The 23,906-nt window shown below is 41.4% G+C and overlaps 1 protein-coding gene across 1 annotated transcript in view; it reads left to right on the top strand.

Annotated features, from left to right (window-relative positions):
• ERICH6 (glutamate rich 6) overlaps window positions 1-23,630 on the top strand; it is a 37,411-nt gene extending 13,781 nt beyond the window's left edge. Inside the window, exons 7-14 of the mRNA XM_087818513.1 lie at window positions 289-402; window positions 1,371-1,528; window positions 2,104-2,174; window positions 3,041-3,186; window positions 8,733-8,818; window positions 11,233-11,388; window positions 13,966-14,200; window positions 23,367-23,630. Coding sequence (XP_087674639.1) covers window positions 289-402; window positions 1,371-1,528; window positions 2,104-2,174; window positions 3,041-3,186; window positions 8,733-8,818; window positions 11,233-11,388; window positions 13,966-14,200; window positions 23,367-23,630 — 1,230 coding nt within the window. The remainder of the gene's footprint in view (window positions 1-288; window positions 403-1,370; window positions 1,529-2,103; window positions 2,175-3,040; window positions 3,187-8,732; window positions 8,819-11,232; window positions 11,389-13,965; window positions 14,201-23,366) is intronic.
• Window positions 23,631-23,906: the final 276 nt, after the last annotated feature.

Raw genomic sequence — 23,906 nt, 5'->3', positions numbered from 1 at the left:
TTCAGAGTCCTCAACCCTCACCAACCCATGAACAGAAGTGATGTGTCATTCTGGAATATACATATTTTGCTGGCTTGCTTCCTTCTAGTATAGGATCTCAGCCTCCTGGAGGTTTCCCACCAACCATTTCTGGGGGTCTTCAGGGGGTCTGACAGGTGTTCTCAATGTCTGTACATCTTCCCTGTCCCTACTGTCCTGGTGAACGCTCACTGGCCTCCCCCAGAGCTCTGGCTCCTGCTGCTCTCAGAGGCTCTTGTGGGCAGGTCTTCACTTTTTCCCTCTCTCAAGGAACAAGAGGAGGAGATGTTGCCCAAGTGTGAATTTTGTGGGAGCGATCTAAGAGCATTTCTTTCTGATTTGGATGTTTATTCTGACGACAATAACTCTGAACCAATAAAACAGGTAAATTCTAAAGCAGGTTTACTGAGGAAATAGTGTTGTTTTTAAATACCACTTTTAAATATGTAGTATTTTCTCCTGCATCTTTCCCTTGCATTACCATTCTTAAAAGTTATGTGTTAGCAGTCTGGGAAACACAAATCCTAACCACAATGGGATACCATTCCACACCCACTAGGATGGCTATAATAAAAAAGACAGATAATAACGAGTGTTGGCAAGGAGGTGGAGAAACTGGAACTCTCATACTCTGTTGAAGGGGAATGTAAGATGGTACAGCCATGTTGGAAAAAAGTCGGGTAGTTCCTGAAAAAGTTAAAGGTACAATTGCCATATAATCCAGCAATTCCATTTCTAGGTACATACCCAAGAAAACTGACAATATTTGTCCACACAAAAACTTGTACACAAGTGTTCCCAGCAGCATGATTTACAACAGCCCAAAGGTGAAAACAATCCAATGCCCTTCCACTGATAAATGGGCAAATAAATATGGTGTATTCATAAAAATATTATTCAGTCACAAGAACTGAAGTACTAATACGTGCTACAACCTAGATGAATCTTGAAAACATTATGCTCAGTGAAAGAAGCCAATCACAAAGTACCACATACTGTATGATTCCATGTATATGAATTGTACAGAACAGGCAATGTACAGAGACAAAATAGGTCAGTAGTTGCCAAGGGCTGAGAGGAGGGGAGGAGAGGGAGGGAGTGTTAATGGGTAACGATTTCATGTTCTAAAATTGATTGTGGTGATGATTACACAACTCTGTATACACTAAACACCATTGAACTGCACACTTTAAATGAGCTAATTGTATGGTGTATGAATTATAACTCAATAAATTTGTTATAAAAAAAGTTACTATAGATTGTTATTCAACCGCATTAGCCATGTTTGGTTTTTACCCCCTGTAGTTACCTTTATCCAGAACTAAAAAGATGAAAATGATCTTCGTTTTTAGGCTTCCTGTTGTAATAATTTCCAAAATCTGATTGACTACATCTATGAGGAAAAACAAAAAATCCAAAGCTCTAAAGAAGAATTCATCAGTATCTACCCTCATGCAGCCTACGGCACTGAGATGGACAGACTCAAAGAAAAGGAAAAGGCCCTCGGGAGGTGACATTGAGCCTTTAATATTGAAGCTTAATCTGCATTTGTCAAAGTGGTTCTTCACCTTCAGGGACTAGGACAGCAGTGTGGTGATGGGGGGGGGGGCTGGAGGTGGAGAAGGGTGTGGGAGGGATAAATGGTGATGGCAAAAATAAAATAAAGAGATTAAAAAGAAAAGAAACTCAGGTTCACTTAGAGAGCTCTTCGTAAAATGAACCTTGTTTTTCAAAGTATATAATTGCGAAGATAAATTCCCAATGAAGAAATAAAATTGGCCAAACAAACCTATTGCAATTCCTGTGGATGTTATGAGATTCAGAAACTCCCAGAAACTCAATGAGCTCACTGATTTAAGGTAGAAATTTACCAACCCAGAATCTCAGGGTGATTCAGAATTCCTATATTGGAGAAATTTGTCCACTAGAGTGGAGATCCATGTGTTTTGATTAAATAACTAGATTCACAAGTAATAACAGGTAAAAATCACAGGGGATGACATTTAAACAGTTAAAATTAGTCATATACTTTTTAAAGCTTGAAACATTTCAGATTTATGCATCATTTTTATTTTTGTTTTGTAGAAAACAGGAGCAACAAATGGCCAGACATTGGGCAATAAAAAGAAATGAACATACTAGTTTCTCTGAAGAAGGTGAGTTCATCAGTGCTCATGTTACAGATCAGGTGTACATCAGAAACCTCACATGTTTGACCAAGAGCTAACACTGGCATATTTAAAAAACACTACTTCAAGTTTTCATTTTTGTTGATGCATTAGTCAGAACAGCTCAGAAAATCCAGTTTCAAGTCGTCCAGCTTTGGAAGTTTTTAGTCTTCATCTCACTGTTAGTGATTGAAATGAATTAGCAACATCTATTGAGCACTTTACAGATAACTGCAAAGAGCTCTTGAGTTCATTGTCTCTTGTTTTATTAAGCACACATTCCATTTTGAGGTATAGAAAGTCTGTCAAAAAGAAATCAGATTTCTTTCTTCACACGGGTCCCAGCAGTCAGCCAGCCAGTCTAATTATAGCGCTGGAACAGTTGAAGAAGTACTCATTTTAGAACCACAAGTTCTGGATTTATATCTTTTCTTTCCTACTCATAGACTGTCTGCTTTGGGGTAAATTTCTTAATCTTTCTGAGCATCAGGCTCCTCCTCTACCACTCAGTGCTATTGAGAAGACATTGAGAGACGATATGTGTTTGTTTTTGTTTTTAACTAAATCTCTAGTATAAAGTTCCTTGATAGTCAACTGTTTCCTACTAAATCTAAGTCCAGAAAATTGCACTTAGCCGATCGCTTTTCTTCTTTTAACAAAGGAATGGTATCTTTTTCTTTTTTAACCAAAGAAGGTTCCTCACTTTAATTTAGTGAAGGTCTTCATTTTTATTCCATTAAAAAATGCCTGACAAATCAATGCATTTGCAATAGAGTTTACAATTTCACTTTAGAATAGAAGTTTTGGAAAATTTAAAACATATATGTACTTTCATGTGCTTCTTTTCCCATTAGATTCAAAGCACTATAAAACAATTTCTTATCAACTTTCCGTGGATATTTCAGAAAAAAAGAAACCTGATGACAGACTATTTGATTTTATATTAGACAAAAGACACATATCCATTGCTTGTTGTGATTCTAGGACAGCATGTGGGAAGGTAATTAGCTTGTAATTTTTTTACTTGCTACTCTTTAAAAATTAGTTTTACCTAAATTTTAAAAGCTGTCATGATGAATGTGGCAGCTTGGGTACGTGGCATATTTAACTATATGTCAAAAAGAATTGGTATAGACTTGGCCTTTTAACTTCTTCTAGACTTTACAACAATACTTTACATATGATTTATGGGGGACTAGTTTGGTTAAAGCCCTTCTACTTTAAAATGTGTTAATTGTACATTAAGGAACATTTGGAACCCTTTGAAAACTAAAAAAAAAGGGGGGGGAGTCACCAAAAGTCTCAACCACTTCCTAAAAATTATTATTAATATTTCAATGTTTTCTAGACCTGCAGTAGCCAAAATAGTAGCAACTATTACATACGGCTAAATTTAAAATAATTAAAATTGAATATAATTTAAAATGTAATTCTTTAGTCACATTAGCCACATGTCAAGTATTAAAAAGCTGTGTGTAAATAATGGCTACCAAATTGCAGTGCAGATATGGAACATTTTTATGGTCACCAAAAGTTCTATTAGATAATGCCATTCTAGACTTTTTTATGATTGGATTTTTGTTAACATCCTTGTACTTATATTGCATGTTAGGGTTTGGCCAGTGATGCGGGCTGTGAAAGAATTCACAACTAAGAGAAGAGATGCAGAGAGGAAATTTATTTTACTTTCCAAGAGAGGAAAGGGCCCGTGCATTGCTGATCAATACAAGGACCAGAAACAAAGGGCAGCTTGCTCTTTTAGGCAGGTGCTGTTGCTAGGCAACAAGGAGGTGATGCTTGTCTTGAAGTTGAGCAGTTCGCAGGGAGGTTGTCTTGAAAAGTTACAGTTTGTTTGCTTTCCAGGAGACAGTCCAGCAGATGTCCTAGGGAGGGGTCTTATCAGTATTTTTCCCAGGCCTGTAAAACATGCTTTGAGCAAAAGTTATGAGGAGTTCAAAAAAGGCCAGTTTGAAGGGGAGGAGGAAGGGAACTTTCTACTAACTAGAGACTGCTTGGTGCGAATTATCCCTGAGCTGTGCAAACAGCAGGGAGAAGGGGGATGCAGGAATGTAGCCTTGAGGGTAGCTTACCTTGTCCCGCAGTTTGAACAGAGAGGACATCAATCTTGGGGCTTAATTACCAGGTGCTTCTCATAAATTGTGGAAGGCCACAGCAAGAAAAAAGAGATGCCCTTTTCCTGTCCTTACATTATATATGTAATTTTTACCTCTTTTTAAACTCAATTATAAAAAAAATTTACCATGATGTTGTGTAGCTTATATTGACATTATTTTAATATCTTTGTGCTTTTTCATATAGTTTATCTAACCATTCCCCTCTTATTGGACATAGATTATTAACAATTTTTTGCTATACTAAGTAACATAGCTCTGAATATCTTTGTGTATAAATTTATTTTTTAGCTCTGGCCGCCAGTTTAGTTCAGTGGCTAGAAGGTCAACCCGTGGTCTGATGGGTCTCATGTTCAATTCCAGTCAAGGGCACATGCCTCAGTTGCAGGCTCAGTCTCTCTCATATTGGTGTTTCTCTCTCTGTCTCTCTCTCTCTCTCTCCCTTCCACTCTCTCTGAAAAGCAATGGAGGGAATATCTTCTGTGAGAATTTTTAAAAATATATTTTTTATATAAGTGTAATTTCTCAGAATAGATTCATAGAAGTTAAATTACTGAGACCAGGTTTGTTTCTCTTGGGTGACATAGAACTTTAGGGGAGGCAGTGAACTGAGGAGCCTGACAAAATCAAATACAAATACTGTCTGGGGGAAGATTACTCATCCAGCCCTCAAATTACTCCTATAAATTATCTTTCAAGTTCAATTACCAGTACATATGTAAAAGAATCAAGAACATTAGGAAACAACACCACAATAAAAAATCCAGAGAAATAACATCTAATAAGAAAAGATCTGCAAAGACTTTGGAAACTGAAGTAATCTAACCATTTTTATGAAAACAAAAGATTGGCTTCAAGATATTTGGAGGGAACAGAAAACTATAAAGTGACAAAACAGGTTTGAAAATAAAAAATAAAAAGGAGAACAGAAAGATAATCAGGCAGAGGTAGTATTTGAAGAGATAATGGATAGTTTTCCAGAACTGAGAAAAGTGACTGACCCACAGATTTAAGAAGCCCAACGAATCCCAAGCAAGGTGATTTTTTTTATTTTTATTTTTTGTAAATCCTAGACACTTTGCAGTGGCAAATACATAACTTAACTTCAGATTTTGATAAATTAAGTTTGCTTACTGAAATGTCTAGAGTAGCCAGAAAAATAACAGAAGCAGAGAGTACAATCTCCCAGCTAGTAGTGGTAGAACAAAAAAATAGAACAATTTATTTTAAATACCCCCAGAGGACAAGAAAGGATAAGAGAAAAGGAAAACAGGTAACGAGGGACAAGTGCAAAACATCAAGGAATGTCAGTAATTATATGTAAATAGACTAAATACTCATTAATAGACAAAGGCTGTCCACTAAAAAAATAAAATGTCAACCATATACTGTTTATAAGAGACACATCTAAAATATAAGGATACAAAAAGATTAAATATAAATAAGTAAAAATGATAGATCATGAAAATACTAAAGTGCATTACTAGAGATAAAGAGGATCACTTAATAATGAGAAAAGTTTTAGTCCACCACAAATACAGAACATTATATTTTCCCATAATAACATAGCCTCAAAATATATAAAAGAAAATTTCATACAGACAAAAGAAAATATTTTCAATCCATAATCATAATGGAATACTTTAACCTACCTCTCTCATAAGTGAGAGGACTATTAGACCAAAAAGGAGCAATAATACAATAGGATACTTGAACAACCCATTTAACAAGTTTGTTCATGGAATGGCAGATTAAATATTTTAAATATGACATTCTTCCCAAATTTCAAATTCCTACAGGATGGTATAGTTGTGTAAGCTGGGGAAAGGGAGGTGTTGACAAGTTGATTCTAAAGTTTACATGGAAATATAAAGAATGTAGAATAGCCAAGACATTCCTGAGAACAGGCTGGGAGGAAGGAAAAGTGCTTTACCAGTTAGTAAAATCTCTTACAAAACAGAGGAATTAAGATGGTGCAGTGCTAGGGCAGGGCAAACAGATTAGAGTCCAGAAGCAGACACACGTGTGTAAACAGCAGATGAGTGACAGTAATGGAGAGAGGAAAGTCTGTCCAATACATAGTGCTGGGACAGTCAGGTATCCAAATTATTTCAGTGAAATTGGAACCACTACATCACAGCATATGTAAAAATCAATTCCAAGTGGATTAAAGACCTAAGTGTGAAATGCAAAACTACAAAGATTTCCTTAATATAGGAAAATAGCCGTATTACCTCAGGTTAGGGAAAGATTTACTAACTGATGAAAAAAGCAGTAACCATAAAGATTTGATAAATTAAAATTAAAGTTGTGGCCCTGGCAAGTGTGGTTCAGTTGGTCGGCTGTCATCCTTTGCACTGAAAAGTTGCTGGTTTGATTCTGGGTCAGAGCATATGCCCGGGTTGTGGGCTTGATCCCCAGTAGGGGGCATGTATGAGGCAGCAGATCAATGTTGAGCTCTCACATTGGTGTCTCTCTCTCTCTCCCTCTCCCTTCCTTTCTCTCTAAATATCAATAAAAAATCTTTAAAAAAAATTTAAGTTGTGTCCAGGCCAGCGTGGCTCAGCAGTTGAGCATTGACCTAGGATCCAGGAGATTGAGGTTCGATTCCCGGTCAGGGCACAAGCCCGGGTTGCAGGCTCCATCCCCAGTGGAGGGCATTCGGGAGGCAGCCGATCAATACCCTCTCATCATTGATGTTTCTATCTCTCTCTCTCCCTCTCCCTTCTCTCTGAAATCAACAAAGACATTAAAAAAAAATTAAAGTTGTGAAAGACAAGCCAAGAGAAGGTAGATATTTGCAGCACGTATGACATACAAACGCTTACGTGCTAAATGTAAAAAGACATTTAAAAAGTCAATAGATAATAAACAATCTATTTTCTAAAAAGATAATAGAAAGTGAGCCAAAAAAACTTGCATACTTCTCAAAGGAGAAAATTCAAATGACCTATAAACATATGTGAAGGAGCTCAACCCCATTAGTAACCTGGGAAAGGAAAATTAAAATACAATTAGGGATCAGTATATACCTACATACTTATCATATTGGCAAAAAAAAAAAAAAAAAAGTAAAGCCTGATAATACTGTGTTGGAAAAAATATAGAGCACAGTTGCTATCATTTGCCTCTAGTGGGAATGTAAGTTGGTACAACATGGAAATTATTTTGGCATCATCTAGGAAACTGGAATACAGGCATCTTGGGATTTAGCAGTCCCACCTCTGGGTGTAGTATCCGAGAGGAACTGGGTACCAGTATACATGCATGAGAATGCTCGTAGTATTGTTTATAATATACAAATAAAACTTATTGGGCTACAGCTACATACTGGGACATGTATAAATGTTGACAGAAAAATAAAATATTAAAAATACATAGTGTATGATTCCATTTGTGTAGAATTCAAAATGGGAAAAATTAAACTATACTGTCTAGAAATTATGAAAGTACAGAGAAGCTACTTTGAAATCAGACTCGTGGTTGTGTGTAGGAAGGATATTGGCTTTGGGAGAGACATTGAGGGCCTCTAGACTCTCAGCACTGTTCTCTTTCTTGACTCGGGTGGTGATAACATGGGTGTGTACAATTACTGATTCAGAAAATAGCATGTTTTAGCAATTATCTAAATGTATTTCATATTTCATAATTTTTAAAAGTGAAAAATGTATTATCTTCTAAAATAAATGGCAACATTTACATAAAAATTTAGATTGCTCCACGGTTTGGCCTTAGGAACTCTTGTATCCATTTTATCACAATTCAAAATTAGAAATAAATAGAATCAAATTGAATCTTTATTTTCTTATAAAACATTGTTGGGGACAAATTCATCTCCCTATGAAGCATTATCTATGAAAGAGCTAAACTCGGAGGTGAAGTAGGAGCTCGCTCCACTAGTGCTTTGCTCAGATGAACTTCAAGATCACCCTTGAAAGACAGCAGGTACTGCAGCTGCCACTGGGACTTAAAGTCAGTTTACTGAAGTATAACTTACATAGAGTAAAATTTGCCTCTTTTGGATGTACAACTCTATGAATTTTGAGTTATGTAACTACCAATACAATCAGGATATAGAATATTTTCATTGTTGTAGGGCTGGTTTTTATCTTCTGTTTTGTTTTTATAGTAATTTGTGTATAAAGTAAAACAAAAACCCTTTAAACAGATATGTAATGTCAGATTTTTGCCAGAAGGTTTTATCAAATTATCTGCAGGGATTAGGGACCATCTTTAATGATTTTCCCTAAATCATTAAAGGATTTTTAAGGATTTTTCCCTGTCTCCAAAAATTTAAATTAAGAAATAATTTGTATCACTGTCTAGCAAGCAAAGGATGTCTGTTGTCATACTTAATGCATTCTATAGGAAACAATTAACAGTTCAGTGTCCTTTTATCTTCTGTGGGTCACAGATCGTGAGGAATGAGCTCTTGGAGAAGCACTATAAACGTGGGGGCAAGTTTCTGACTTCATTTCCAGATGGGACAATGCAAATATTGTATCCTTTCTAGAAACAAGTTACTTTTATTAGGTTTATTTCTTCACAAAAAGACATAAAGAAAAAATTCATAGAAATATATTTTTTAAATAGATATTACCACCAAATTCTACCACAGAAAAGCTGTTAACATCTTTTCATATAACATTTCTTACTTTTTTCTATAGGCATGTAATTTTTTAAATCAGTTCTTCAACTATTCATATTTTACATATGTTGTACAATAGATAATGTTATGAGTATATAATGTGCAATAAATATAGAGATATAACATCATTTTATAACTACATGGTATTTCATCATAGAAATGTACTATAATTCTTTTAACCTGTCCCCTATTGCTAAACAAAGGTGTTTTCACAATTTTTTGCTATGATATACAATAGCTAAATGAGCAGATTTGTGCATATTTCCTTTCATACTTATCACTTATTTTCTTGAACTAAATACCTAGTAGTAGAAATTCTGGGTAAGAAGTTGGGGCATTTTTAAAGCTTTGATAGATTTTTGCCTCCAGAAAATGTGCAGAAGTTTACACATGAGCAGCATGTTATTTTTTAATACAAAAATTCAATATCCATTTTATGGGAAGTACGTTATTGATCACTTGAAATTCTGCCCGATGGCCAGGCCATTCAGTATTTTGACATAAAGGCTATTTAATACCTTGAGGAAAGCAAGAACAAACAAAAATCCCAATGAAATGGGGAGGACTTTTTGGTGAATCAGGGCCTCACTTTGAAGGAGAAAGTCATTTTTAGTAGTTTTCTAAATGTTTAGTCAAAGCTCAATAATTAACCAGAAAACGACTTTCATGGCACAGGAAGTGTGATGAAGGTTTAGTTCCCTAGACCCTATGAGAAAGTGTGTAGGTTTTGTTTTAATTGTACCAATAAATTTTAAATAATTTCCATGCCCTGGCTATAATTCTTTTTTTTATCTTTATTGATTTCAGAGAGAGGAAGGGAGAGGGAGGGAGAGAGAGATAGAAACATCAGTGATGAGAGAGTCACTGATCGAGCCCGCAACCCGGGCATGTGCCCTGACCAGGAATCGAACCCCAATCGCCTGGATCCCAGGTCCACATTCAGCCGCTGAGCCACGCCCAGCCAGGCCTGGCTGTAATTCTTTTTTTTTTCTTCTTTTTTTTAATATATCTTTATTGATTTCAGAGAGGAAAGGAGAGGGAGAGGGAGAGAGAAACATCAATGATGAGAAAGTCATTGATCGGCTGCCTCCTGCATGCCCCCGACTGGGGATGGAGCCCGCAACCCGGGCATGTGCCCTGACCAGGAATCAAACCCCGATCACCTGGATCCCAGGTTGACGCTCAACCGCTGAGCCACGCCCGGCCGACCTGGCTGTAATTCTTAACTCTTGAGAACTGTGGCTGATTTTCAAAATGGTTCAGTATCAATCTTGTGTTTACTTCATCTCTGGACTTCTGGTCAGTTTGGATAGAACTAAGTATTAACAGTTAGTGAGTTATCCTCAGTATATTTTATTCCTTTTGGTGCTATTATAAATGGAATTATTTTGTTTTTTTGGTTTTTTTAAAATATCTTTATTGATTTCAGAGAGAGGAAGGGAGAGGGAGAGAGAGAGATAGAAACAGCAATGATGAGAGAGTCATTGATTGGCTGCAGCCCACAACCTGGGCATGTGCCCTGACCGGGAATCAAACCCCGATCTCCTGGATCCTAGGTCGATGCTCAACCGCTGAGCCACACCCGGCTGGGCTGGAATTATTTTCTTAATTTCACTTTCAGAATGTTCACTGCTAGAGTAAAGAGATACAATTTATTTTTATATATTGACCTTGTAGCTGACAACCCTGCTGAATTCATTTGTTAGTTCTGCTATATTGTTTTGTAAACTCCTTAGGATTTTCTCTATATAAGAGCCTGTCTTCTGAAAATAGGGATCGTTTTCCTTCTTCCATTTCCAATCTGGATGCCTTCCATTTCTTCTTTTTGATAAAATTTCCCTGACTAGAGCCTCCAGTGCAATGCTGAATAGAAGTGGGGAGAGTGGATATTTTTGTTTAGTTCCTGATCTTAAAGGGAAAACACTCAGTCTTTATTAGGTTTTCCTATTTGTTTTTTATTCTATCAATATAGTATATTTCATTAATTGATTTTGAAATGTTAAACCAACCTTGCATTACCGGGAAAAGCTCCATTTTGTCTCGTACATAATCCCTTTTGCATGATGCCAGATTCCATTTTCTAATGTTATGTTGAAGTATTTGTGTGTCTTATAAGTATATTTGATCTACATAAAAAGCATAACATTTAAAAATAAAAACAGTACCTCCTGTTTTAATGCTTTAGAGTTTCAAAGGGTTCTCATAAATTGAATTTATTCCCAGAATAGCCAAGGGCCATTAGAACAATGACCTTATCTGATCTTAGCTACCCATCTGGAAACCTTGCCATCATCCGAGTGCCCAACAAGATCAGTGGTTTCACTTGTATCGTCCAAGAGGACATACCCACTAACCCTGCCATCCTGGCAGTGCTGGACTCTGCTGGCAGAAGTTCCTGCTATCATCCCAACGGAAATGTCTGGTAGGCTTCTAGTTTCCTCCTGCTGCCATTGTGCTTTTTGGGTTTGTGAAATTTTATTTTTACTTTTATTTTTTCCAACTGTGTTGAGATATAATTGACATACAACATTGTTTAAGTTAAAGGTGTACAACTACACTGATTTGATACTCTTAAAAATTGCAAAATGATGATTACCACCATTAGTTAATACCTGCATCAAGCCACCTAATTACCTTTTTGGTATGTGTTGAGAACACTTAAGATATACTTTGTTACCAGCTTTCACATATGTAACATAGTATTATTAAGTATAATTATTATGCTGTCCATTAGATCCCCAGAATTTATTCATCTAATAACTAGAAGTTTTATTTTTTCTTTTAAATGATAGAAATGGCTTTAAGAACATTTATTTAAGTTAACGGTCTTTAGATAGGAATGTTCAAATCAGAGAACTATTTGATTTATGCCTTTCCATCCACTTCTCTGGAAAAATCCTGGGCAACTTTATGAAACAAAGCATATTCTTTTTTTCTTTTTGTTTACTTCTTTTTTCTTTTTTTAATGTTTTTTTCTTTTTTTAATGTTCTTTTTTTATTTCTTTTTTCATCATGTTCTTTTTATAAATGAAAAGGAAATATGAAGTATACAATTTCAATATTAGAAAACCTCTATATAAATTATGTGGTCGCCCCGGGGATCTGGAATATGAACACAGATGGTCTCTCTAGAGCCTGTGCCCTAATGATGTTATGTGGCCTCACCTATGGAAATAAGTTACACCGGGCAGGTGCTACACTGGGTTGTTGTTGTTTGAGATATACAGGGTGTCCCCCCAAAAGTATACACACTTTAACAGCTAATAGCTCAATTTTTTAAATGTAATGTACTTTAACAAGCACTGCCTTTATAATCATTCAAAGAGTGTGTATACATTTTTTGGGACACCCTATATTTTTAACTAGTAAGCTTCCTATAGCCACAACTAACAACAATAATATACAAATAAAATCTCTAGAGAAATTAAGATCCTGATCCTGTTTTGATCTAGTAACTCATATACTCTGACTATACTATTTCATTTAGCCTGAGCAAGTGGAATTTAGGTTATAGCTTAAATATAAACTTTTTGAGCTTTTTCAGAAAGAGATATTCTCTCCCTTTAAATTATTTAAAGGTATAACAGTCTCATCTTGAGAAATTCTGCCAATAATTGACAAAGTCTGGCCACTGTCAGAAGTTGAGAGAGTGAGGACACAGAAAACTGTTTGTGTTTTTAGCCCAGAGCAGTCGTCAATCCATTATCCCCATTATACTGGAGAATTTCTACTTATCCTTCAGGGTTTGACAGCGACTCCGTGTCATGTTTGTGGGGCACTGTAAGAATGGTCACCAGATAGTCCTTAGTTCCTAGGACCTTTCCCTTCCCAGCGAAGCCCCAGACCCACCATCTCACCTCCTGGGCCCTCTGTCATGATTCCTTGATATGCTCCTAACCCCTTCTGGCTGACCCCTGTGAAATGAGCCCATCTCCCATGCTGGTGAAGATCTTTGAAGGCACACCCGAATCTTTGCCACTACATAGCATGTATCTATACATGGTATAGACTCAGAGAATGTTTATTAAATAAATAATTTACCTAGATAAATTTGTATACCTCTTTCCAGATACAATAAGATGATCTCCTCAATTTCTCATTTGTACTTTTACTATTAGATTACTGCCACTAACCAATACTGTGGAAATTCATGGCCAATTAATCTAGTTTTAAAAAAATAATTCATTATCAAATTAAGCCACCTTTCTAAGCACCCAGAACTCTACCTATCTGTCTTCTGAAGAAAGGGATGGCAATCCAAGTTGGAAGAAGGTGAGAGAGGATGAGAAGGCGATAACTGAGTAGAATGGAAGCCATTCAGGCCCGAGCTCAGACTGTGCAGGGCTGAATTTCTATGTATGTAGTAAAATGTGGCATTAGTGATGCTAAGAGCTTGGGGAGCCTGGCTGGTCTAAGTTCCACCTTCTGCCCTGTCACGGAGCTCTTCCCCACCACAGTGACCTCAGAGATGTCCCCTGAGCTCTCCTGCCCACACCCTGCCCTGGGAGAGGCCTCCCAGGACTTCTGGCTCCCAGGCTCTGGATGCTGTTAGAAAACAGCTCTCTTGTACTGAGGTCAGTTTGGCCTGAAGACCAGAATTTACACCCCATGGTCTTCATTTTGGCCTAGGGAAAATCTAAGCACTGGTCTTCTGTCCTTCAGGTTTAGCCTGCCCCCTGCATTTCTTCTTGTCCAGATTAAACTTTCCCACTCCATTCTTCTTCCCAGCACATCATTTTCCAGATCCCTTTACCATCCTGATTCCACCATCAGAGCCATCTTGGTGTATCAGTAGCTCTTGAATTCAACCCAGTACTGCAAGTTAGCATAGAGTTCAGTCACAGTCTCATCACTCCTAGGATCAGCTGGGGTTTTCCATCATTTGTGTGCTGGTGGCGAGCACGAACTGCTACTCCCCTTGGTTAGCAGATGTCGGGGTGAATTTCAGCGCTGAACTGCAATGTTTCTGTTTGTGTTTATTAATTTCCTTTCTGCCCAGGGTATACATCAATATCTTGGGAGGTCAATATTCAGATCAAGCTGGCAACAGAGTAAGGGCCTGGAAATGGTCAAGTTCCATCGCTTCTGCTTCCTCGCCCTTTGTTTCATTTAAACCCGTCTTCCTGGCCCTGAACCATTATGTGGGAGTCCGCATCTTAGAACAAGACAAGATTTCAATCACTTTCCTAGCAATGGGCCAGCAGGCAAGAATCAGTGTCGGAACCAAAGTGAAGGTAGGTGCGTTTTTAAAAACAGTTAAATAGTAAAATAACTTGTGTTAGTGTTATTACTGATACATTATCCTTGTGTGTAATCCACTGTCCACTAAGAATGTTGGAATTCAATGAAAAACACATAGTGAGAGTCCCATGTGGAGTGGGGGGTCTCATTAGTTGTGTCATCACCCTCAAAAGTTGCTTCTAGTTCAGAGTTAGGCCCAAGCCACCTTTACCGTGCGTTTCCTCTGTGAGCTCAGAGCGCTGCGTCGAGGGTCTGGCTTTAGGATTGCGTCTGCTTCCCTCTGTGCTATAGTAGGGAGCCTGGAGCGAAGTCAGGAGACCTGGGTCCTAACCATGGTCAAGTCCAAGCACAAGCCTCCTCTCTTCAGAGACACTTCCCTCCTGCCTCGGCCGTGGCCCAGTGAGGGTCAGTCACGCCCTTCTCTGGGCTGTGGGCACACTCCCCTCTGTCCCCAGGCTTGCTGCATCGCGCTCCTTCATTGCCCTCAAGGCTGCCCGCCCTGCTGGGTGTGAGCTCCTGAACTGTGGTCTCTATCTTACCGACTCCTCTATCCCGCCCAGGGCACAGCCCAGACTACACTCTCAGTAACTGGCAATACTGTGCAATGGTTAAGAACATGGACTTCAGCCTGGCAGTGTGGCTCAGTGGTTGGGCATCGACCTAGGATCCAGGAGATCACGGTTGGATTCCCGGTCAGGGCACTTGCCCGGGTTGCGGGCTCGATCTTCAGTGAGGGGCGTGCAGGAGGCAGCCAGTCAATGACTCTCTCATCATTGATGTTTCTGTTTCTCTCTCCCTCCCTTCCTCTCTCTGAAATTAATTTTTTTAAAAATTTAAAAAAAGAACATGGACTTCAGGTTATAGAAGCTGTAGTTTCAAACCTCAGCTCTGCCATTAAGTGGTAAACTTGCACTTCAGTTCCCCATGTTAGTCCACGCAGACCTAGAGCAAAGCCCCAACATTGGAAACCCACCTTCGTAAGTGGTGGGCAGGGAAAGGCTGAGGAAAGAGGCAGGCCCTCCAGTCCGGCAATGAACAGAGCTTATGAGGGGAAGCTTCCATACAAGGTGCATCTTGGGCAGAGGAAGGGGATGTCCTCCCCACTGCTCGACAGGCACGAAGCATCACACAGGACAAGGCAGGGTGGATGGGGCACTGGTCGGGGATCCATCCCAGGTAAGGGAAAATGCCTTACACGCTTGCCCGGGTCAAGACAAGGGCCATTGCAGGACCTGCACACCGTGGTGCTTAACGCAGAGGTACTGTTTCTGTCAGAAGGAAACTCCTTTACAGTCACAGTCCCTCGGGGTGGACAGGGAGCAGTCTCTGTTCTGGCCTAGGTCTAGCTCTCAGGCCCGGCAACAGTCCCGTCATGGGGCAGCCTGTCCACAGCCCGCCTACAGAAAGGGAATACAGATTGCTACCTTCTAGATTGTTGTGACAATTCAACGAGAATGCAAGGTACTATCAGTCAGTGATAGCTCAAGGCGGATGTAGAGTTTACCAGTTATACCTCAACAGAGCTGAAATATATACTCAGACATAGACATAGATGGAGATACATGCGTGTCTATATACACATGTAGCATATATGGTGTGTGACTTCGAACACTCCCTTAAACTCTGCCCGTTGTTTCATCTGTTATTAAAGGGAGAGACTGCTCCAACTTCAAAGGCGCCTTCAGCCTCTAAAAGTCTATACTTTCAACTAAGTGGCAGTATTCAGCACAGGCAGGATCCCTCATAAACACAAACAAAAGGGGGCTTCAGATTCAGTCAGCATGGAGTGAGGGTCCACAATGTGCTAGAGATTATTCTAGCTACTCCGTGGGTCTAGCTGCTGCAGCCGGCTGTTTGGGCTCCGGACATGGAAATATACACTAGAGCCTTCTTTCGGTACATTGCATCCATGGTAAGTGCATTCTTGCCGAAAACGTACAAACCGTGCCTGCTCGCCCTCCCCTTCCTCCAAAGAAATGAATTTTAATCAGAAAAACGGTCACTTGGATGCAAAAGAAAAAATTTGGTGTTAAAGTTTTTACTTTTCTCATTGTTCTCATGATCGCCCTTTCTTTAGATTTTTTAAAAATACAAAATATGTGAATACATTCTCCTATTTGAAGATTCTAATAATACAGAAATACACCAAGTTAAAAAGGAGATGCCCCATTTTCCCTTCCTTCTATTCCAACACTGTCCCCAAAGGTAACCACCATCCAAAATTTGGTGTGTATTTCTCTTTTCTATGCATTTATAAATTACTTACATACATCTTTTTTTTTTTTTAATTTATCTTTATTGTTGAAAGTATTACAGGTGTCCCATTTCCCCCCACCCCAATTGACCCCCTCCACCTCACTCCCACCCCCTCCCCAGGCCTTCACCCCATCATTGTCTGTGTCCATGGGTTATGCATATATGCATATAACTTCTTTGGTTAATCTCTTCCCACCCTCCACCCCCCTTCCCTCTTCCCTCTGAAATATGATCGTCTGTTACATGCATCGATGTCTCTGGATCTGTCTAGTTCATCAGATTCTTTTGTTCATTAGCTTCTTCTTAAAGAAGACCCTTCAACATTTCCTGTAGTGCTCATCTGGTGGTGATGAACTCCTTTAGCTTTTCTTTGTCTGAGAAGGTCTTTATCTAACCTTCAATTCTAAATATAGCTTTGCTGGGTAGAGTAATCTTGGTTGTAGTTCCATGTTTTTCATCACTTTGAATATTTCTTGCCACTCCCTTCTGGCCTGCAAAGTTTCTGTTGAGGAATCAGCTGACAGTCATATGCGTGCTCCCTTATATGTAATTAACTGCTTTTCTCTTGCTGCTTTTAAGATTCTCTCTTTGTCTTTAACCTTTGGCATTTTACTTATGATGTGTCTTGCTGTGGGCCTCTTTGGGTTCCTCTTGTTTGGGACCCTCTGTGCTTCCTGGACTTGTAAGTCTATTTCTTTCCCCAGGTAGGGGAAGTTTTCTGTCATTATTTTTTCAAATAGATTTTCAATTTCTTGCTCTTTCCTCTCCTTCTGGCACCCCAATAATATGAATGTTGGGCCTCCTGAAGTTGTCCCAGAAGCTCTTTATGCTATCTTCATATTTCTAGATTCTTTTTTCTTTTTGCTCTTCTGGTTGGGTGTTTTTTGTTTCTTCATGTTCCAAATTGCTGATTTGATTCTCAGTGTCCTCTATTCTACTGTTGATTCCCTGTAAATTATTCTTTATTTCAGTTCATGTAGCCTTCATTTCAAATTTGTACTTTATTTTGTTATCGATTTTCTCAGTTATTCCCCTAATAGTCTGCTTACACATCCTTATAACCATTATTCTGAACTCTGTATCTGTTAGCTTGCTTCAATCTATTTCATTTAGTTCCTTTTCTAGAGATTTCTTCTGTTCTTTCTTTTGTGACATGTTTCTTTGCCTCCGCATTTTAGCTGCTTCCTGGTGTTTGTTTCTATGTATTAGGTAGAGCTGCTATGTCTCCTGGAATTTGTAGAGTGGCTTTGTGTAGTAGGTGTCCTGTAGGGTCCAGTGGCTCAGCCTCCCCAGTCCCCTGAGCTGGGCCTTCTAGGTGCTCCCCTGTGTGGGCTGTGTGTACTGTCCTGTTGTAGCTGAGCCTTGGTTGCTGTTGGTGTTACTGGGAGGAATTGACCCTCAGACCAATCAGCTGTGAGCACCAGCTGCAACTACAGCCAGAGAGCTGCTGTGCTGGAGACACCCCTTGTGGAGCAGGATTTACTTCAGTGGAGCTTTGGTGTTCACCAAGTGCGCCCCTTGAGTGTGTCACTCGTGGATGTGGTAGGGTTGTAATCCAGCGTGGTCAAGTCTGACCACCAGGTGCACTGTCTCTGAGGCCTCCCGGGAGGTGCAAAGTCAGCCTGTGCCAATGCCTTGCCCAGGGCCACCCAGCAAGAGCTACTCAGAAAACCGTAGTGGCTGCTACTTGTGCTGGGCTTGGAGGTGCCCAGGAGAGGCCAAGCTATGAGCCAGTGCAGCTGCCACTAGTGCAATGCCTGGGGCCACTTATCAAGCCGTATGGGGCAGCTGCTGCTTGTTTGAGAGATTTTAGGAAAGTCCTAAGCATGAGGCTCGAGAGGCCACTTGCACAGAAAAGTCCCTGGAAATGGCCTGGATGAGCTGCAGGTGGGGAGGGGCGGGGCCTCCGGGAATCACGGGGCGGGGCCAAAGGTGGGAGTCAGGCGCTGGCGACTCAAACATGGCGCCTGCCTGCCGGCTGTGTGCGGGGAAGACTCGCCACAGGAGCCATGGCCTCCGCCAGCCCTTCTGCCTGGGAGGAAGCCGCCCTCCGCCTCTCGCCCGGATCTCAGGCAGGTTAGTTCCCCCCGAGTGTCCCGGGTCCTCTCAGGCTGCTGCCCGGCGCTGGGCTCAGAGGGAGCGTCCGAGTGAGTCCGTGCCGGGCCCTTTAGAGGAGCTGCTGGGGCTCCCGCAGCCTCCGCGACCCTCAGCGACAGTCCCCGCTGGTTTCACAGCCCAGAGGTGTGGGGACGTCTCTTCCCGCCCTGGAGCCCTGGGCTGGGGGCCTGCTGTGGGCTGGGACGCCTCCCTCCTCCGGGAAACCCCCACCGCCGAGATTCCCTCCCGGGTTTAATCCGAGGCACTGGGTGTGGGCTCGGGGCTGTATCTCTGGGATTCAGCCCTTATCCGCCCGCGTCTCTGCCCCTCCTCCCTGTCTCGGTGCTGCTTCAGCTCCCTGGTTGTGGGGCTTCTGTGCAGCCAGATCTCAGGAGGCTCAGAGTGATGGTGGTTCTGCATTTTAGTTGTGATTTTGATGTGATTGCAGGAGGCTGCAGGTGCAGCTGTTACCTACGCCACCATCTTGTTTTCCTCCCCCCAAATATCTTTTTAAATAGAAATTAGATTATACTCTCCAGATTATATTGTTAGGGGTTCAATTTATTTTTGTTTTCCAGTTAACAAGTAGTAAAGGTTTTGCATGTCTGTATTTACCAGCATATTTGTCTGTGTTGTTTTTCATTGCTACATACTATTTCACATGTACTATAGTTATTTCGTGCTCAACCTAATGCCCTCTCAGCAGCTCGCAGTCGCTCGCTCTGCCCTCCACTGCTTCCCGGCCACTGCTCCCCCATGCTCTTGCTCCCCCTCATTTTTCTCTGGGGATTTTCTCCACCTGTTTTCCCCAGGGGCTGAGGGCTCCCAGGGCTTGACCTCGGCTCCTCTCTTCTCGAGCTGCACGCACGTGCGAGGTGCTCCCCTGGAGTCTGCCGTCCTTACATGTCTCCTGCATGCTGAGAGCCCTTTAGTTTTATCTCCGGGGGATCTCCCATGAACTCGAGACTTTCAAATCTCCGATTCCAAGCCCGCACCTCTATCTGGGGGCCTGAGAGAACATTAAAACTTAACATAGCAAAGTTAGATTTGAAAGCTCTCTCCACCCTCCATCTTCTCCATCTCCGAAGATGGCAGCACCTTCTTTCGGTTGCTCAGGGCAAAGGCTTTGAATGAGCCTTGCTCCTCTCTGCTTCTCAGCCCCACGTCTGTTATCTGCAAGTCCCGTAAACCCTGTCTCCAGACTCTCAGACTTCTCACATCCTCCAGCACTCTCACCCTTGTCTGCCCCCTGTCCCTAATCCGCCTCTCGTTTAGATTATTATAGTAGCCTCCTAGAGGGCTCCCTGCATCTGGTCTCCCTAAAGTCTACTCCCACACAATAGCTGGAGTGATACTTTGAAAACATAATTCTGGTCAGAACTATCCAGGGGCATCTAATCTTACTCAAGTAATCCAAGGTGCTATGAAAGACCTGCAGTACAGTACCTGACCTGGGCTTCTTTCAACATGCCCTCTTCCCTCTCACCCTGCTCCTTTTTTGCTGTTCCTAGATAATGCCAGCCATGTCCCTGCCACAGGGCTTTTGCACTTGCTATTTCTTCAACCTAAAATGTTCCTCCCACACTTGAGCACAGAGCTGCCGCCTCACTTCCTTCAGGTTTCTGCTCACAGGGTCCTTTCCTGACCACGCTATCCAAACCAGCAGCACCCCACCCCCACCTCCAGCCTGGCATTCTGAATGCCTCTTTGGCCCTGTGCCACAAGTTTTAATATGTAGTACTCTAATTTTCTTTCATTTCTAAATAGTTTGATTTCTATTTCAATTAGTTCAACTCAGTAGTTATTGAGTTTTCAAACAGATATTTAAAAATTACTATCCCTTCTTGTTCATTTCTAAATGGTCAAGGAACATGGCTTGCATGTTTTCCTGCTGTTTAAAAAGTACTGATATTTTCTTTGTGACTGATGGCATAATATTTATGCAAGGTATGTTTGAACCCCCTCCCCAAATACAGTATTTTGGCAAAAATTGTATGTCTAATTGTTTGATCCACACTTCTCTGTTTCATTTCTTTTTATATTGTTGGTTTATTTCTGAGAAATGTATGAAAGTCTCCCAATATTATTGTGCCTTTGTCTATTTTTCCTACTATTTCTTTTTTAAAAATATTTTTTAAAAATATTTTTATGAACTTTTTCTTTTTTAGAGAGAGAGGAAGAGGTAAAGAGAGAGAGAGAAACATTAATGTGAGAGCAAAACATCAATCAGCTGCCTCCTCCACGCCCCCTACCAGGGTTTAAGCCCACAACCTGGGCATGTGCCCTGAGCTAGAATGGAACCAGCAACCGTTTTATGCACGGGACAGTGCCCAACCAACTGAGCCACAGGGGCCAGGGCAACTTTCCCTACTATTTCTACCAGATTTTTATTTATATATCTTGAAACTCTGTGGTTAGGAAATTAAAGATGTTGGTTACCTTCTTGGTGAGTTGTGCCCCTCACCCCTATGCCAGCCTCCACCTCACTTATTTGCTCTTCAGCTGTACCTATTATGTGACTCAGTGTATCAGTGAGGGGTTTTGGTGGGGGCTTTTTTGACAAAAATTTTAATAATATCAATGTGTATGATTCCCAATTTCTCTCTCTTTTTTTTTTTCCAGACAGGCCATTAGTTAAGTAGTTTTTTTTGTTTTTTTTTAATAATTTTTATTTTTGTTTAAAGTATTACAGATGTCCCTTTTTCTCCCCAATGACCCTTTCCCCCCCGTTCCTTCCCCCTTCCCAGTCCTCTCCCCACCATTGTCCGTGTCCTTGGGTTGTGCATATATGCATATAAATTCTTTGGTTACTCTCTCCCCCTCCACCCCCTCTCCCCCTTCCCTCTGACATTTCGTCAGTCTCAACTATGCTTCCATGTCACTGAATCTATTCTGCTCGTCAGTTTATTAAGTTCTTTAGATTCCATGTATATTTCTCTTTTAGTGGTCTTTGGCGTAAACGCTATTCCACCTGATGTTAAATTGCTACCCCTGCTTCCTTTAGTTAGCATCCTTGGTGCGCTGTTTCACCCTTAGGTATTCAACCTTTATCTAGTTCTGAGTTGGATGTGTCTCTTGTGAGGAGCACTGAGATGGATTTTGTTGGTTTCCTCAACCTAACAATCAATTTTTTCCCCATTGCTTTTTCAGAGAGAGTGGGTGGGAGAGAGAAAGAGAGAGAGAGAAACATCGATGTAAGAGAGACAGCTGCCTCTCGCACAGGCCCCAACCGGTTCCTGGGATTGAGTCACAACTGAGGTACATGCCCTTGGCCAGAACTGAACCCGGGACCCTTCAGTCCACAGGCCAATGCTGTAACCACTGAGCCATACTGGCTAGGGCCAGATCAATCTTTTAATACATTGTATTTTAATGATTACTCTAAAACTGTTACTTTCTTTTATATGTATAGAATTAACTTCCAGTTTCTAGCTCCTGATTCTGTCCTCTTGAATACAAGCATCTGAGAGGGAAACCTGGCGCCTCTGTCACGGTCTTGAATTTCCTCAGGTGTTTGTGATTTTTGGGGTGTGTTCATTTTTGAGAATCTCTGCTTTCCTGCATGTCGTGCTTAGAAGTTTGCTTCTGATAACTGTGGAGAAGTGGTACTTGCCGCTGAGGGGTCGAAGGCTAGCCCGGGTGCCAGGCTTCCAGCCCCAAGTGGGGCTCAGCGCAGAGGGAGGGCGGGGGCTACCTCCCGCCTGACCATCCCAACATTCACCTCAGGCCCTTCCCGCTTCTCGTTGCTGCTGACTTGGAGCTCAGAATGTGTGTGTTTCGGGTTAGTGGTTTCAGTTGCTCATTTATCACTCTGGATATGGTCCCATGTGCTTTTTGATTTTTAGGAATTCCTTAAGATTATTTCTGCTGATGAAAGTTTTTCCTATAGCCTAGAACCGTTATTGATTTGTTCTCTAAAAAAGTTTTCTGTCATATGGGATTTGGAATTGAAGGGAAGTTAAAAATGCTGATCCATTCTTGTTACTCATCCGTCTCATACTCCCCCTCCCTTCCTTCCCATGGGGGTGGGGATGAAAATGCAGAAAGACACTGTGAGCTCTTGTGTCTGTTGCAGGTAAGTGGGCACTCAGCTTGCAGACGTAGTAGTTTAGCTTCTGTTTAGCCTGCCCCCGGCTGATCCTGAAGCTGCAGACTGCAAGCTCCTAGGGCAAGGCTGTGCCAGCAGCCCCACTCACGTTCCCTCAGCTGCAAGGAGACGCCAGCCTGCATCACCCACCAGCCTGCATCACCCACCAGCCTGCATCGCCCACCAGCCTGCATCACCCAGGGCTGTGAGGAAGAGGGGAGAGCTGAGGCCAAAGGAGGTCATGGGGAGGGAGGTTAATGCGGAATGGCCTCCTAGAGGGAGGGCACATTTTAGGAGAAGGAAAGGAGCTTTAGTCCTGCCAGTCCTTCTTGAAGACCCAGCTCAGGTGCTCCCTCCTCTGAGGAAGGCTGCCAGGCTCACAGCGCTCTCCCCTGCTTGGTGTTTCCCAGGGAAGGAACTGTGTGTGTGACATCTTTGAGCTCCCCTCAGTATATGCTGGTTAAGTTACTTGAATTAATTGTAAGCATTTGAAAGAATCCAAATTGTTTGCTCTGCCTGCTTGAGTCGCTCAAGTCTCCACAGCACTTCAGCTCCTCCCTTGTCCAGGTCAGAGTAACACCCCTGCCCGTTTACAGATAATTAGACTCAGGAGGGAACCCAACCCCAAGTCAGGGCCACCATGGGCCTCCCCCACCTCCGTGGTGGCGCAGGCACCATTCCCACGGGCGCTCAGCTTCCCTTCTCTCTCTGCTGAGCAGCTCTGGAGGCCGGAGGAGATCCCAGCTCTCCCGTACGTGAGCGGGGACGACCTGCTGCTGCTGGCCACCTTGGTAAAGATTCGGCGCCTGTTGCATAAACTTGAAGGATGTGTGAATTTTCCCTCGGGCCAGGTGTGGGAAAAATTTAAACCACCTTCCTACCTTTCCGGACTCTCTGTAAAACTAATGGCCCTTTGTCACAATTCCGGGATAAAGCCGGATACAATGGCAGCGATTACAGCCCTAATAAATGAAAAAAATTAACCAAGAATGATGATGCTTTCATTGGTTTTGTTGATTTTTTTAGGAGGGGGTCTGGGAGATTTCAAGAAAAGTGTATAAAATGACTAGGAAAGACCAAGAAATATGCTTTATTATAAATTTGGAACATATCCTGAGTTGTTCGTGGTCGGGGGTGTTAATGTAAGAAACATTCAAACCTGTGAAGAGTTTTTGTGAGTTTATTTGAGCCAAAAAGACTGTGGACATATGCCAAGGAAAACATTAATGGATTGTGATGATGCTCTGGGGAATGGCAGT

Source organism: Miniopterus natalensis, chromosome 6 (genome assembly GCF_054644295.1).
Source record: "Miniopterus natalensis isolate mMinNat1 chromosome 6, mMinNat1.hap1, whole genome shotgun sequence".
Taxonomy (NCBI): domain Eukaryota; kingdom Metazoa; phylum Chordata; class Mammalia; order Chiroptera; family Miniopteridae; genus Miniopterus; species Miniopterus natalensis.
The sequence above is the reverse complement of the archived record's forward strand: the minus strand, read 5'-3'. Positions and strand labels throughout refer to the sequence as shown.